General features: G+C 44.6%; 1 protein-coding gene across 2 annotated transcripts; it reads left to right on the forward strand.

Annotated features, from left to right (window-relative positions):
• Positions 1 to 1,697: 1,697 nt before the first annotated feature.
• Positions 1,698 to 16,014, forward strand: PCMTD2 (protein-L-isoaspartate (D-aspartate) O-methyltransferase domain containing 2). Of its 2 annotated transcripts, none has more exons than XM_079321384.1 (6): positions 1,698 to 1,960; positions 4,384 to 4,712; positions 5,952 to 6,054; positions 7,780 to 7,951; positions 8,791 to 8,914; positions 11,634 to 16,014. In XM_079321384.1, exons 2-6 carry the CDS (start codon positions 4,406 to 4,408, stop codon positions 12,014 to 12,016), a joined length of 1,089 nt encoding a protein of 362 aa, XP_079177510.1. In that variant the 5' UTR covers positions 1,698 to 1,960; positions 4,384 to 4,405; the 3' UTR covers positions 12,017 to 16,014. The 2 variants fall into 2 exon arrangements, with proteins under 2 accessions (XP_079177510.1, XP_079177509.1); XM_079321383.1 differs by having other exon boundaries at positions 1,699 to 1,868.
• The last annotated feature ends 1,117 nt before the right edge of the window (positions 16,015 to 17,131 follow it).

Here is a 17,131-nt window from a genome sequence, read left to right on the forward strand (position 1 = left end):
CTGGCAATCCCTGTAATTCTCTGGGAAACAGAAGCTGCAAGGCTCACTGATCTTGGCAGTTTAAGGCTGCTAAGAGTCATGAATACACCCAGGAGGGGACAGGGTATTTAGGAATCCCTAAAACACTCCAGGTTCTTACTGGGCTGCCTGAGCACTCATTGTTGCTAAAAAGAGGCACAAGCAGTGCTCCCCTCTGCCCCTACAATTGTAATTTTTTTTAACCCAGCTTTTATTTTAACAATTTTTGCACAAAAACCAAAAAACAAGCAACAAACCAAGAAACCAAAAGTGCTGTTTTTCAAGTGATTCCAGCAGCAAAGGGAGCAGATGCTGAATGGAACCACATGTGCACGGAGTGTGTGTGTCCTGCGTTTGCAGTTCCCATTATCCCGAGCATCCTCCGGGTGAGGGATGAGGAGAGAGCAATCACCAGAGTTTTGGTTGAATCAGCAAGGAGGAGTTTCAGAGCTGGCTCTCCACAAATAATCCCATTCTCCCAGGCAGCTGTCTTCTGCAAAATGAAAGTGCAGACATCTACAGTATTACCCTGCGCCTGTTTGCAGAGTCTGCTGTTATCACGTTAATGAGGGGAGCTGAGATAATCACCTTAAAGCATAAATAAATCTCGGGTGCTGATTCACTTTCTCCTATTTGAGTCTCATTTACCAGGGTAATTCTTATTTTTTTTCCGCTGCAGGCTTGTTGTGTCTGCCAAGACAGCTTTTTTTTTTTTTTTTTTTTTTTTTTTTTTTTTTTTTTTTCACAATTCATCTCCGGAGAACTTGAATTAAGATGCTTCTTGTCTTGTTGCTGTTATTCTCTCTCATTTTGCAGCCATATGAAGTCCAGGCCAGACAATTTCATTTCATCTGCAGCATCAGCCAGTGCTGGGTGGGTGACTCACACATAAAACAAACACGCACTTTTAGAGGATAATTTTTCTACACAGGCGACACCTTTTTCCCAGGTCACTGAAGGAGCTCACATGGGTGTGTAAAATTAAAATTTGTGGCTACAGTTACAGGACAGGGACCCTTCACGACAATAATGGCATGTCAGATATTGTGAAGTTTCACAATATTCCATGCTTCCTTCAAGCTCTAGCCCCTAGAATCATGTAAATTTGCATCTCACTTATTTATTTATTATCAAATTCACATCTGGCATTTATAGTTGCGAGGGGAAAAAGGCATCCACGCTGGGATGGGGACATGCCAGGAGCTGGGCGATGGGACAAACGAGAGCCACAGCCTGAGTCTGCTCCTGCTGCGTTACACTGAGCGTGCATGGCGAGGTTTTGGTAGCGGGGTGTTTTTGGGAGAAGCTGCTGGAAGTGTCCCAGTCCCTGATGGAGCCAATTCCAGCCGGCTCCATCCCCGGGACTCCCCTCCCGGAACCAGCCGTGGTACAGTCCGGCCCCCCCGCGCTGGCTCTGCGTGGTACGGCCCAGACTGCGCCCCCCACCGGACAACAGTGGTATGCTCCCTTCCACCCCCGCCCCGCGGCGGTGGTGCGCTCCGCGCATGCGCAGTGTCGCTGGCCGCGCTCAGCTGGGCAGTGTTTACAGCCCGTACGCGCCGGCCTGAGCTGAGCCGAGCCGAGCTGAACGGGGCCGAGCCGTGCCGTGCCGAGCCGAGCCGAGCCGAGCCGAGCCGAGCCGAGCCGAGCCGAACGGGGCCGAGCCGAGCCGAACCGAACTGAACCAACCGAACTGGGCCGCACGTAACGGAGCCGAGCTGAGCCGAACGGAGCCGAGCCGAGCCGAATCAAGCCGAACGGAGCCGAGCCGAGCCGAATCAAGCCGAACGGAGCCGAGCCGAGCCGAATCAAGCCGAGCCCAGCCTAACGGAGCCCAGCCATCCGTTGAGGTACCGCTTTTGTCTAAAATCCCAGAGTAAGCTCCCCCTCACCGCTGCCAGCGCTGTGCCCGGGCAGGGATTGCCCTGCAGATCTGCTGGGGGTGAGCAGCCGCATTCTGTGCCCTGTGCACGGCCCTGAGCCTGCCCGAGCGCCGGGCCGGGCTGCTGAGGGGGGCTCCAGTGCTCTGGAGTTCTGTTGTGGTTCGTGTTGTGGTTCGTGTTGTGGTTCGTGTTGTGGTTCGTGTTGTGGTTCGTGTTGTGGTTCGTGTTCTGATTTGTGTTCTGGGTTGTGCTCTGGTTTGTGTTCTGGGTTGTGCTCTGGTTTGTGTTCTGGGTTGTGCTCTGGTTTGTGTTCTGGGTTGTGCTCTGGTTTGTGTTCTGGGTTATGCTCTGGTTTGTGTTCTGGGTTGTGCTCTGGTTTGTGTTCTGGGTTATGCTCTGGTTTGTGTTCTGGCTCGTGTTGTGGTTTGTTTTCCTCAAAGGGGAGGATGGCAACCAGGGGATGGATGTTTCAACACGCAGATCCGCCTTTGATGTCTCTATTTTGGGCAGCAGTCCGAATTTCTGTGTGTGGACTTTGTGCCTGCTCAGATTTGGGGAAATCTCTGTTTTGCCTTAGGAGTGGGGAAGATGCAGCTGGGGTTTGCTGCGGAGAGAGAGAGTTTTGTTCTGGAAAGTTTATTAAAAATAAGCCCTGCTTGGTTCCCATTTCCCACCCAGTTAAGCAAAGGTGTGGAATCACATGAAGAGAAGAGTTTGAATGTCAGAGTTTTAATCTCTGCCTATAAAAAAATGCATTTTACTGCAAGTAAGTTGATGCCCGGTGAAAGTGGTGATTTCAGCAGTGACTGACAGCTGTCACAGCACAGCTGTTCCTTGATCCCATTGACAGTGTCTCAGCCAGCTGTGGTTGTTGTTGTTTCCCATGGTGTGGAACATGGAACTGCCCTTGTTGTCCATGGAGCTGAGCTGAAACCAGGTCAGACCAGTTGTCCCAGTGGGGCTTGCGTACATCAGCAGGAATTTGTTGGGGATCCAAAGTGGAGCACTGTTAAAGGCACAACTTCCTATTCATACTTTAAATCGAAAAATATAGATTTAGAAAAAAAAAATAGCAGAGTGAAAGAAGCCTAAGAACAAAAATATATAAAAGAAAGTCAAGGGAATCAAAGATTCTCGGTGAAGAGAGTATTCTAATGTGGAGTGTTAAATAAAAGACTTAAATGCAATGAGGTTTTTGTATGTAAGAGCAGGGGGAAAAATAATTGGTAGATTAACCCACCTGAAACCTGATGTGTTTCCAGTGTGAAGTAATTAAACAGAGTCATTTTTTGTAGAGAAAATGAAGGAGTAACTGTGGAAAGAGGAGGGTGACGTTTTATTTCAAGTGTTATTAATGGTGTTGAAGTGGATTGATGTGTTTGAGACATGAATGGATTAAGAACTGGCTCGAGTTCCCTGCCTGAGTATATCCTGTTTTGTGTGCCTCTACAGGTAATCAGAACGGTGTGTTATTTGAACAACTGTGAAATCTCCTTGGAGTCCTGTAGCTTTGCTTTGTTTCCTCAGAAAATGAAAGTGTATAATTTGCTCTGGCTGAATGTAACAAATAAACCCCAACAATTTCGCTGTAGGCAGATCTTTTGATCTTAGGAATGAACTCCAAAGCTGCTGCTTCGTGGTTATTACTGTGAGCAGGGAAAGGCATTGTAAATAAACACTTTTTTTTTTTGTGCATTCTGGAAAGGATTTTTTTTTTCCTTAAGATATAAGGAAGGGAGAAGAAGCCAGGTTAATTTTGAGTGGTTTTGTTCCCCTGTACATTTTCCTTTAAAACCTGGAGGCTGCAGTGGGAATTCTCTCTGGAGCTGCTGTCTGTGTCATTAAGTGCTTTGCTAATGGTGGTGGCTGGGGCTCTGGAGATGAGCTGTGTGAAAGTGCATTTGCTAAAGTGCATTTGCCATTGTAAGCAAGGTTAACAGGTCAGAGTTCTGTTGGATGTTTTGAACCTCTGTGCAATCAACATCCTGATGCACGTTCAAAGGAAATGCAATTTGAGATTTTTCTGGATTTTCTGACTGTGTTATGGTCTCCTCAGTTGGCTTTGGTGCTGTTAGAGGTGGAAAGTCTGTGTGTGGCAGGAGCTCTGACAGACAGCCCAAACTTGCCCTGTTGTTTGGGCTTCCAGTGAAAAACGACCCCTAAGCACAGGGAACTGGAATAATCCTTTATATAAAAGGGTTCAGTGGAAAAGCTGATGTGCTGGTAAAATGATGGGAGGGTTTGAAGACAGGCCTTGCACATTGAAATTGCCTATTGTGATTTTTTTTTTCCCCCCAATGATGCCAGGTACTGGATGCCAGATCTGCAGCATTTTGTTTTCCATTGTCCGGGGTCAGGTTTTTCTGGAGCTTGTGGCCTTTGGAGTATGTAAACACCTCTCTCAGAGTACTCCCTGCACAGCAGCATAAGTTGGTGTGGGAGTGCATGTCCTGTAGCTCACCTTGCTTTGTTGCTGTTTCAGTGTTTATAGGAGGCTGCTGAAGATGGGCGGCGCGGTGAGCGCGGGAGAGGATAACGATGAATTGATTGACAACCTGAAGGAGGCCCAGTACATCAGGACAGAGCTGGTGGAGCAGGCATTCAGAGCCATTGATCGAGCAGATTACTACCTGGAAGAGTTCAAAGACAATGCCTACAAGGACTTGGCATGGAAGCATGGAAATATTCATCTCTCAGCACCGTGCATTTACTCAGAGGTGATGGAAGCTTTGGACCTGCAGCCAGGGCTGTCGTTTCTGAACCTTGGCAGTGGCACTGGTTATCTGAGTTCCATGGTTGGACTCATCCTGGGTAAATACCTCTTCAGTCATGTTAACTGTTTTGTTAGAGCTTTAAAAACAGGTTTTGAAATCGGGGATGAGGCACTCCTCCGTTAATGGAGCTAAAAAAGTAGGTGGGAAAGGAAAGAATGCATTAATCCAGCTCAGCAGTTTATCAGGATTCTCACAACCTTCTCTCTGGAACTGGGTGGGATCCACACTTCTGTGGCAGATCAGAACAGGCAGCAATGTAGTTCCAGAGGTGACTGTGGTGGATTCCTGCAGGTCTGGACACAAACCTGGGTTTGTTTCTCCTTAAGCAAGACCCTAGATCATGATCAGGAGTATGGAGTTGTGCAAGTCCACAAAAATCTGTGACTATACCTTCCCTGTGCCTGGTTTGTGTTGACAGTCCTGACTGGAGTGAGACATATTTGAGAGCCCCTTTTGACTCTTAACTCCCCAACACACAGATGGGAATATTCTCTGGAAAACACTTGAGTGCAGCAGAACTGATTTGGGACCACATCTACAGTGGCACAAAGCAAATCATCCAAATGTAATTGGACAGTTTAAATTCCCCCTGCAGTGTTGCAGTCAGAGTTGTCCTGCCAGGATAGACAGAAAGTGGCTATAAGGTACTTACTTAAATTTTGGGGGAGTGTCCAGAACTTTAACTCCTGGGATGTTTACTCTCAGGGTAAAGTCTCATTTCCCATTTCTGATTTTCTCCTACGTTTGTTGACATGACTTAAAATACCAATATGTAACTCCAGGGCTTTTGTATTCTTTTTGCAAAAGTTACCCTGTCAGTTCTGAATAAAAAGCATGGATGTAAATTCTTCTGTATTTTCCACTTTGTTTTTGCTGTTAATTGAGGTACAGAGTATGATGACTGCAGAGATTCCTGATTAACTGCAGAGATTTTTAGTATATCAGCAAGGGGGTATAGAAATAACATGGATGTGCCAAAACATGCAGGCCACTGGGATTTTTTTCACAGCAATGGCATCAGTGTTTCCCTCCTATAGAGAAGTTTCCTGCATAGTTAAGAGCAAATGATTCAGAATCAATTGTGCACAAGAGACTCATTTGCTGCCAGAAATTGCAGGTATAGAGTTGCAAATCCCATTGTAGCCGTGGGAGAGCTGACCCTACACAAACACCACACTCATGGAACCATCTGCTGGAGGAAGGAACCCAAAATGTACTAATCCTGCTGGATTTTGTGTTGCTGCTGTTGCCATTCCCTGGTGTTCTGCACTTGCAGGTCCTTTTGGGGTTAACCATGGTGTGGAGCTTCACTCTGACGTGATCGAGTACGCCAAGCAGAAATTGGACTTTTTCATTAAAACAAGCGACAGCTTTGACAGGTAAGAATGCAAAATGCCTGTTGGGATTAATTTTGTGTTTTTGGCTTTACTCAGGGCAGTTCTTACTCCCATGTGGCCCCTCTGGATTCAGGGTAATCTGAGGATTCAGGCTCCTTAGGCTTGCTGAGCTGCAGTGTGTGACCTTCGAAGCCTGTGTGTGTCGTGGGGGAATTTCAGAAATGTTTGCAGTGCTCTTAATAGCAGTGCTGATGTTGCAGGGCTTAGAGGGAGCTGAGGAAGTTTGTTTATTTTTCAATGCACTTGCAGTAAGAGCTTAAAACTTGTAAGAAACAATACTTGGTTGTGCTTGTGATCTGCATAGTGATGAGATTATGAACTGGTTTTTGTGGTGGCCTAATATGTTTTATCTGAGAAGAGGGAAAAATGGCATTTTAAAAGATGAAGGTAGTTTTATGATGATTAAGTTGGTACTAAAACTGCCTGGGATTTGATTTATGTTCTTCCTTGGACCCTCCATTCTGCTGCTGTCACAAGTAATAACTTCCCAGCTTGATAACCATTGCCAATAGTAACCTCAGCAATAAAAGTTGTGGTTGTCACATTTTTGGATCTGTTTCACAGTTTGTTCAAACAGGGAAGCAAAGCATCTGTGAATACCTAACACCCTCCTCTCCTGGGAGGAAGAAAATTAAAATCATGACATGCAGGATTTTAGGCTACTCAGCCTTTTGCTGTTCCTGCTGCCCTGGGAAGCTGCTGAGGAAGGGGTTGTATTTTCTGTAGAAGTTTCTGGCATGGGTGGTGATCAACAGGGGTTTTTTCAGTCACTTTGCTATTGTTTGAAGAGATGTTTTAGGGAAGACTTTCTTCTCTCTTCAGACAAATATAGCTATGGAGCAAAAGCAAGCTGAATTCAGAAATCAGCATGCCTGGAAAATTGGCATTGCTGAGTGATGTCTGCTGGGTTTTGCTCCTGGAACAGCGTGTGCAGGAACTGTTCTCTGGCTGCTCTCAATGTCCAACACTCTTTGCAAACCCAGAGAGCTCCAGGAAGCATTTAGGAATAAATAGGTGCTGTGTTGAGCTGCCACTCAAGATACTAGTGAAAAAATGGATGTGTTGAGCAACTCCTACCAAAATCAGCCTTAAAACTTAGGGAGGTTTGGAGCTTGTATGAAAACCAGAGGCATCAGAGCATCACTGATTTTTCTTTTAAGCCGAGTCAGAAATGCTGTAGGCAAAAAGTCTTTTTTTATGAAGGGTGAAATCACAGTTCTTTTGAAACTTTCATTAGCTTCAGCACAGCTGACTTCTGTATCATCAGGTGGTAATTCCCCACATCTAAAAACCAGTTAAAAGCTTTTGAAAATGCAAAAGTAAACCCAGGTGCAGTCCTTAAAAGACCTTGACATTTGGAAGCGCAGGTCTAATATTTATATTTGCATATTATAACTGAGTCAGCATCAGGTGACTAAAAATAGCTTGTTCTGAAGAGTTATCTGCAGCTCAAATATGGAATTATGCATGCTTATCCTTTGGGGATTTTAATCCATGAATTCTGACCTCATTGTCCCATGGTTTTAAGACTTCTAGCTTGTGGTCTGTTACAATATTGTCTGGAATAGATGGGCTTTGGAGGAGAAATCCTGTAAAACTATGGGGTTTTTTTCAAGTATTTTCCATAGTCCAATTTTTCCAGAATCGTGAAAATAATTTTGATAAATGATCATGTTCTTGTCTAATACAAGTCTTTTTCACTTTCAGGTTTGAATTTTGTGAGCCATCCTTTGTCATTGGCAATTGTTTAGAGATTTCTCCAGACTGCACTCAGTATGACCGTGTCTACTGTGGTGCTGGAGTCCAGAAGGAGCATGAGGACTACATGAAGAGCCTGTTGAAAGTTGGGGGAATTCTTGTCATGCCTCTAGAAGAGAAGGTTGAGTGCCTTTTTACTTTTATTTCAGTTATTCTTAATTCTAATCTTGGTTTAGTCAGTAGCTGTTCCTTTATCTTGCCCTTGCAGCAGGCTGAAGAAAGAATTAAGTGCACTGGTTTTCACTGTAACTGGAAACTGAACTCTGCACATTCCTAATATTTAAGAAATTTGTAGTTCTGCAGTCTTCCATATATTGCAATATGGTATTAATTGCAATTTTACTTCTACACTGCAGAAAATGTGAACAAAGCTTTGTTTAATTCTAGAATTTAGTCTTGTCCTTAATGGCAAAACACAACTTTTTGCACCCTGACTGGCTCTTGAAAGAGCGTGCAGGATGTCACTGACACTCTTACAAGTGTCAGTGGATTCTTTTTATAAAAAGTGGGTCAAGTGCCTGACCTTTTGCCTCTGTCAGGGAACGTGAGAGGAGCAGGGAGCAGAGTATCTTCCCAGTAAGAGGCTGTGCAGTGGGTTGGGGTGGGAGATTTGATCTGCAGACCTTTTCAGCAGAGAGTGTTTGTGGTGACTCAGGAGTTTTCCAGAGGTCAGACACAGCTGCTCTGGTGCAGCCTGAAGGAAGATCTGGCAAGCAGAGTGACCCAAATTACTAGTGCCCATGCTCTGTTCCAATAGATTAAGTTACCTGGGCTAATCCTGTAAGAAATTCCCAATTTTTTTTTTCCAAAAACCAGCACTATTTCTCCTTATCATCTTTTACTGTTACAGCTTCCAATACTTCAGCTTGTCCAGGCAGAAAAGTCATTTATTCATTTTTTTTGTTCAAAAATCTCTCTATAGTACCCACAATGGACAATAATCTCCTTGTTTTGCTTCAGTTGACTAAGATAACTCGTGTTGGTCCTTCTGCCTGGGAGACAAAGAAGATTCTTGCTGTTTCTTTTGCTCCTTTGATTCAGCCAAACCACTCGGATTCAGGAAAATCCAGGCTCGTTCACTTGCGTGAGTACTGATCTTCCTGAGCCTGGGGGAGGTTCCTTCTGCTCCCTGCCTCTGAGCTGTGATATCCCTGGGCATCATCTCAAGGAAAATTGCTCCAAGTCCTTCCTTTTTCTGAACAGTTGTCTGTCTTGTGCAAGCATTGGTGTTGAATGAAATGGATTCTAAATCACAGGCACACAGAATGGCCTGGGTTGGAAGGGATTTAAAGATTATCTAATTCCAGTATCCCTGCTGTGGACAGGGACACCTTCCACTGGGCCATCATTGTAAACACAAAGGATTTCTTGTGAAATTGTACCTGAACTTTACAGAGTGTTTTATCCTTGTTTTTTGCACATTCTGTTCCAGTCTTGAATGATTGAATCCTCTCATGGTTCTCAGGCACTGTGCCACAAGGAGAGGAAAATACAGAAGCAGTACTTGTGAATAAATGTTGTATCTACTCAGAGACTCTCACCCCCAGCAATCCAGAATGATCCTGAACCTGGAATGCTTGAGGGGTACAAGTTGTGCAGTTCTTAGCTAGCTATTTAAAATGCAGGTCATATCAGTGGCCCCAATCTTTAGATTAAGACTTCAGTGTCAAGAGGGCTCTTAAGAACACATGAAGACAGAGGCACTTTCATAAAGAGATTAGTCAGGCTTTGTTCTTAACCTGGAAAGATGTCTGCATGGCAGAGAGTAGCTCAGGAAACAATCCACAGCATGCTAGGAAGTGCAATAACTGCATGTTTCAGCATGTTCTCACTTTGTAGTGAGACCTGCACATAAATTACATGTATTATTTCCTGCTTCTTTCCTTGTTCTCACTTGTTGGCAGAGGACAGGGACTTTTTGTGTCAGTTTTAATTCATTTTAGTTCATGGATATGTGTGCATCTACATTTCTAAAAATTTTTGCTGCATTTCTAGGCTGGCAGCAAATAAGTGCAGAATAGTCTTCCAAGCCATTAATGTAGGAGGTATTTTAATACTGTAATGTTTCTATAATTACTTCCACAAAATGGTTTCCAGCCTGTCTTCACCCACTAAGTCTGAAGTAGTTTTTGAAGAGCATAAATAGTACTTGTGTTTTATAAGTGCAGATCTTGGCAAAGCTGAAGGAGCTGTATAATAGAAAAATCATTTTGTGGAAGAATTAAACAGACTTCAGGTCTAGTTATCTACCACAGGAAAATACCTTATTCTAAGCCATTAAACAGTCACTAGGTCTGCATTCATACAGTCTTTAAGATGTGCATCTTAGAATAACTGAAATCAAGGGAGGAAATTTTTTAATGAGAGAAACCCACAATTAAATTGCGTTTGGAAAGTTGCAACACGGTTTATCCGAGTTGACAGGAGCTGAATAGAGCTGTTTGTGTAATCCCAGCAGGGAATTCAAATGGCCTGATTTCATCTGAGCAAACAGAACTTTTCCTGGGAGTACTTTTGGGGGCGTTTGTGTGTCTGTGCTGACGGGTTTGGTTTGGTTTGGTTTGGTTGTTTTGGGGGTGTTTGTTTTGTCTGTCTGTGCTGATGGGTTTGGTCTGGTTTGGTTGTTTGGGGGAGTTTGTCTGTCTGTGCTGGTGGGTTTGGTTTGGTTGTTTTGGGGCCGTTTGTCTGTCTGTGCTGACAGGTTTGGTCTGGTTTGGTCTGGTTGTTTTGGGGCCATTTGTGTGTCTGTGCTGATGGGTTTGGTTTGGTTTGGTTGTTTTGGGGCTGTCTGTCTCTCTGTGCTGATGGGTTTGGTCTGGTTGTTTTGGGGCTGTCTGTCTGTCTGTGCTGATGGGTTTGGTTTGGTTTGGTTGTTTTGGGGCTGTCTGTCTCTCTGTGCTGATGGGTTTGGTTTGGTTGTTTTGGGGCCGTCTGTCTGTCTGTGCTGATGGGTTTGGTTTGGTTTGGTTGTTTTGGGGGAGTTTGTGTGTCTGTGCTGATGGGTTTGGTTTGGTTTGGTTGTTTTGGGGCCATTTGTGTGTCTGTGCTGATGGGTTTGGTTTGGTCTGGTTGTTTTGGGGCCATTTGTGTGTCTGTGCTGATGGGTTTGGTTTGGTCTGGTTGTTTGGGGCCGTTTGTGTGTCTGTGCTGATGGGTTTGGTTTGGTTTGGTTGTTTGGGGCCGTCTGTGTGTCTGTGCTGATGGGTTTGGTTTGGTTTGGTTGTTTGGGGCCGTCTGTCTCTCTGTGCTGATGGGTTTGGTTTGGTTGTTTTGGGGCTGTCTGTCTGTCTGTGCTGATGGGTTTGGTTTGGTTTGGTTTGGTTGTTTTGGGGCTGTCTGTCTGTCTGTGCTGATGGGTTTGGTTTGGTTGTTTTGGGGCTGTCTGTCTGTCTGTGCTGACAGGTTTGGTCTGGTTGTTTTGGGGCTGTCTGTCTGTCTGTGCTGATGGGTTTGGTTTGGTTTGGTTGTTTTGGGGCCGTCTGTCTGTCTGTGCTGACAGGTTTGGTCTGGTTGTTTTGGGGCTGTCTGTCTGTCTGTGCTGATGGGTTTGTTTTGGTTTGGTTGTTTTGGGGCCGTCTGTCTCTCTGTGCTGATGGGTTTGGTCTGGTCTGTTTGTTTTGGGGCTGTCTGTCTCTCTGTGCTGACAGGTTTGGTCTGGTTGTTTTGGGGCTGTCTGTCTCTCTGTGCTGATGGGTTTGGTTTGGTTTGGTTGTTTTGGGGCTGTCTGTCTGTCTGTGCTGATGGGTTTGGTTGTTTTGGGGCTGTCTGTCTGTGCTGACAGGTTTGGTCTGGTTTGCTTGCAGCCCCCGTGGCCGTCCGCAGCCTGCAGGACCTGGCTCGCATCGCCATCCGCGGCACCATCAAGAGGATCATCCAGCAGGAGGCGCTGAGCCGGGCGGGGAACGGGCTGAAGAACCCGCCCAGGTTCAAGCGCCGCCGGCTGCGGCGCCGGCGCATGGAGACCATCGTGTTCCTGGACAAGGAGGTGTTTGCCAGCCGCATCTCCAGCCCCTCAGATGACAACAACAACAGTGAGGACATGGAGGAGGAGAGGCAGGACGAGGAGGAAACCAAACCCTCTGAACTCAAGCCAGACCCTCCCGTAAACTTTTTGAGAGAGAAAGTCTTGAGCCTGCCGTTGCCCGATCCTTTGAAGTATTACTTGCTTTATTACAGGGAAAAGTAGTTTTCCTGCTTCTAGGAAGTGGGAGGTAGGCAGAGAATAAAGTATTCCTTAGGGCTTGACAAACGTGTCCCACTTGCTTGCCTGCGAATGTGACACCCGAGGCGGTAGGCTGGCTGGGGAATGTGGCTGCTGTAAACTTTGACATTCTAGCTTTTTTCAGTTCCTTCTTTCTTCTCAGTTGTGTGCTATAGTTTTATCCTACAGCAGGGATTCCTTAGGAAGCAAGTTGGTGAAGTGTTCAGCTGCTTATGGAAAGGAGGGTTAATTCCTTCGAAACTAACTGCGGGAGATATTCCTAAAAATCTCTGGCTGCTCTGCTGAATATCAGCTGGGAAAAACACCTAAGCAGTTCCCCAAAGAGCTTTCCTGTCTGTGCTCTCTCCCACTAAACCTGCTATGTATTTGTCATGGTGTGTGTTTAATGGAGGATCAAGATTATTAGTTAAAACCTGACCTGGTAAATCATGTTTCTTCCAGTAATCTGAAAAGCACAACTTTTACAGAAAGGAAAGAATTTTTGGCATTACCCTTGAGGCATCCAGGTTTTGAACAAGAAGAAAGCATCAGCTTCCCTTTATTGGTCTGTTTTGCTTGTAAATTAAATACAATTTTTCAGTAAAATGTGTTTCACCAGATACTGTGTTTTCTAGTGGAAAACACCAGTCCTAGAAAACGAGTTACTGTTTTTTTATGGTTCTTTTAAAGCAATGGAGGCAAGTGAGGAATTGCAAAGCTGTTTGACAGGATGCAGGGGTAGTCAGGGTTGGACTGTTGTCTCTGGAAATGTTTACAGTGTAATTCTGAGTGGGGAAGAAGGTAGAGAGGAGCTGCAGAGCAGTGAGTTTGTGCAAGCTGAAAGCAGTGTCCACAGGTTTTGCTGCTGTGTGAGGTAACTCAGATCCTCTGGGCTGAGCAGTGTGAGGTGCAGAGCACCAGCCTGAGAAATAAATCAGCCAGAGATTTGTGGAGGGTCTGCAGAACCTGAGAGCAGTCCAGAGAGCCAAACTGATGCCATTCTCAGGGGTTCCTGTCTGTGTGCCCCTGCTCTGGCAAGGTGGCCAGAACTTGTTCACATGTGCTCCACAGTGGAGTGAAGCTGCTCAGCTTGGTAGGTGATTTTATTATGCAGCAATGAAGTAGAAATTTTAACAGGTTCTGATGGAAGGACTTGTCATTCTGCAGTTCTGTGGATGTGAGGTGTAATTTTTATTCCCAAATCTCTCTGTCATGGTGATAGAAGGGGATGCCATGGAATCACAGGATCACAGAATGGTTTGGGTTGGAAGGGGCCTTAAGATCATCTTATTCTAACCCCCGTATTTACTAGTCCAGGTTGCTCCCAGCCCCATCCAGCCTGGCCTTGGGCAGTTCTAGGAATGGGGCATCCACAGTGTCTGTGGATGATCAAATATTGTGTTTAGAAGAGGTTTACTTGATTCAGCCTGTTTGGAAAATGTACTTAAACGGGTAAAGGCTGGAAAGAAACCCTGGAGTTTGTGTTGGTGTGGAATAGTCCTAAAGCTGGGGGACATGAAAAGCTCTCTCTGAGCAGGTAATGAAGCTGTGTTAAGGCACTGCCCCATCAGAAGCACTTAAGTTGGTATCACTTTGATATCTTCTGGTTTTTTTAATGTGTGCTGTCTCCTCATTTTCTGAGGAGGAATGAGTGAAGACTGTATTGCCAAATGGTCCTGAGTTGCACAACTTGCTTCATGAAAAATAGTTTCAAAGTTCTGTGTGGCTTTGAAAAGAAATGAATAACTTGTATGTCTTAGCCTGAAGTGGAGAACTTTCCCTTGCTTAACAGGATTTTTGTGTCTCTTTGGGAATGTTGTCTGATAATCCTGCATCATGTGGCTGCCAGCATGTAACACAGTGATAGGCTGGGTTCTGCCTCTGGTTTCCTGTCTCCACTTCTGGTCCCACTGGTACCCAAGTTATCTTGCTCCCTTGGATTTTGATTTCTCTGTTTGCAGTGTGGCAGTTCTGTGGCCCCTGAGCTGATGGTTTCCTGTAAAGGTGCACGTCCCCATCATTGGATTCTGGCAACTCCCATGAATTTCTTTCTACAAATGCAAGTCTTGAATGTGGTGGGAAATAGGGGTTTAATAGAATCGGTGTGTAATTATTCTCAGTGCTTCCCTACAGGCTGTGGCTCACTATTTGTTGGAAAATTCTGCTTAATGGGTGTCGTGCCAGGTATGTGCCTTTCTGGATTGTGGCACAATTTCCACACCCCTCCATAGTCCAGGGTGCCTCCTGCTTTTGGCTACCAGGTCATTCTTCAGTTTAATCACAACACTTCTACACAAGTTCCCTGAAAAATGACATTAAACTTCAAGTTCCTGTTAGTAATCCTTGCAGAGGCTCTATTGAAGCTGACCAGTTGAGGGAGGATTATGTTTCATTTATCCCTTGTTTGGTTTTTATCCCCATCCCAGCTCCAGTTGTAAGAGGTATTTTATCAGATTTTTTCACCAGATTTGCCTTTTTTATTACATTTGCTAGATTTTTGTAGCATTCTATAAGATGCATAAATACTGCTATTTTTTTCCTGCATAAGGTTGAATAAATAAATATATATATATATATATACAGGAAATTTATGTTCCATGTTGTCAAATTGCCCCCTTGTCCAAAAAACCCCACAGATCTTAACAGATAATAGGAATTTTATGAATAAGACAACTGTGAAATAGTATTGCCTAAAGCCTGTAAATAAAGGGGAATTGTAAATACATTTTCCCTGTGCACAAGCACTTGCACTGTAGTTTTGTAGGCATTTCTAGCAGAGGGATTGAGGCAGAGCTGCATTTGTGTGGATCTGTGAGCTGTCCAGGAATTGTACCTGCTTTGTTTCCTTTTGTGTTCTCAGTAGTTGTCACTTTTTTTTTTTTTTTTTCATCAAATTTGCATAAAGAACTGAACTTTAAGCTGCTTTAGTCATGAGTGTGTAAGCTGAAAAATGTCTGTATAGGAACTAGACTTCAGTTGGCCTAAGGCATGCAGAAGTGTTTTGCAATTTAAACTTTATTAATATGTGTTTCTGTATCAATAAATTCAGTAAAGACTTTTTAGCCTTCTTTAAATGGCTTTGCATCATGATGTGATTAGAATACTTTGTAGGTGAGTGCTTATTTCCATAATTGGAGGTCTAGACACAAAAACAGCAGAAAAAATGCTTAATAGTCAGGTGCAGGTGCATGGTTTTAGATGAACTCCTCAGAATGTGATCTCTCAAACCTGCCCAGATGGTGAGTTCCAAACCTTGAAGTGATGCAATTGTACAGGATGAATTTTAGGATCAGCACACACAGGACTGGTTTAGATTTAATGTGTCAGAGTGGCTAAAGAGTGAACTCAGTTCCCTGGCTGTTTGATCTGTAAACAACAGATATCAAAAGGTGTTTTCATCCATTTCTGTACTTCAAGGAGTGGCCTGAACCAAATGTGTCAGGAGTTGGTTCTGTGCATTCTGTACTGCAGCTCCCCTCTTGTCCCCAGGGCTCTGTCTGAGCTTTAATTGATGTGGAGTTTTAAGAGCTGGTGTTCAAGGCTTTCATTTCTCCAGTATTGAGAACAATATTTTGGTTTCAGCTGTGGTAGGAATCTGATCATAATAGCAAATACAGCTGCTGCTAATTAAATGAATCTGTTAACCTTTATTCCATAGGATAATTGCCTGTCTGTGTGTTTCTTCCTGTCATCTGTGTGTATGATAAATGTCCTTTTCCCAGCTATAACAGGAGATTAGTTCAATGTTAATGTTTTCCTTCATGTGATGTGTGCTGAAAGAAAATCCCTTTCTGCTTTGGAAAGCTGTGGATGTGTCATACAAATGGTGTTGAGGAAATTAAATTTGTCAGATAATGTTTATGTTCACTTCATTGTAAAATAAAGAACATCACAATTCCCTGGGGTGTAGAGGGGGCAGGTTCCCTGAGGGAAATCTTTCTGCTGAAGAAAAAGGGACAGAAAGAAGAGTTAAAGAAAACAAAGGGTAAAGATGAAAACAACCCCACCTGAGGGAACCCCCTCCAACTTTCTTGCTTTCTACAGGTGTGAAAAGCCTGTGCAGCAGAGGCTGGAAATGCTGGAGCATGGGACACAAGGGTTGATATCATTCCTGGTGTTCAGAAGACAAGTTTTGGTTCTTGCTCAGAGATACTCAAAGAATTATTCATGTTGATGGAAAATAAGACAATGTGAGAGTAAGGGGCCTGGGATTGCTGGTGTTCCTCAATCCTCACTAACACCCATTTATCTATCACAAGGGCAGATGAGCCAAGCAGGAGAACTGTGGTGAAGATCTGCTGCTCAGAAAATGTGTGGGTTTCAGAACTTGCCTTGCACTGAAATGTTTCCCTGTGCTCTGTTAAATGCAAAAGAAGCCATTCCTACAGATCAGTGGGTAAAGACCCCTGAATCCATCCCAGACTCTGAAATGCAATTCCACACAGACAGGACTCATCCCACAGAAATGGGACTGAGCCCTGGCCCAGCTCTCCTCTTTCTAATACAAATAAAAAGGGATTTTGTTGTTTCAAAGGCTTGGTTTAGAACTCAAAAGTTTATGCACCACAGAGGCAGAAAGCAAAACTGTTGAGTTTGCAAAGTGTCCAGATGTGCCAGGGGAAATGATGGCTCTAGAACAACCGTAGCCTGGTTTGGAGAGAGCATTTTTGTTTACACTCCCAGCTTTGCAGAACAGCTCCTACCAGCTGTGCTACCCTGTCCCAGCAGAGCCCAGTGTGCTTTGGAAGGAGCTGGAAGGACACAGAACTTCAGTCAGGGAGATTTTCACACAATTGCCTGGTACACGTGGAGGATGTGCTCCACTTAATCCCTCCTGGAATTAACAGCTGTCCTGTTCACCAGAGGGGTCTGATTCCAGCTGCCAGGTGCTGTAAGAAAGCTGAAGATGATAATTTGGCTTTTGACAACCCTTCTTTGTGAGCAGGGTCGGCCTGGGTTGGGTTGGGTTGGGTGGCCGCTAGAGGACACTCTGCCCAAAATCATGAGTTCAGTGAACTTGCTCGGATTTCCAGGTGGTGGCAGAGCAAACAAACAGCTCATTCCCTGAGGACAGTGCAGAAAACGCAGTAAAACGTTCTT

The sequence above is a fragment of the Erithacus rubecula genome, assembly GCF_903797595.1.
Source record: "Erithacus rubecula genome assembly, chromosome: 18".
Lineage (NCBI taxonomy): Eukaryota > Metazoa > Chordata > Aves > Passeriformes > Muscicapidae > Erithacus > Erithacus rubecula.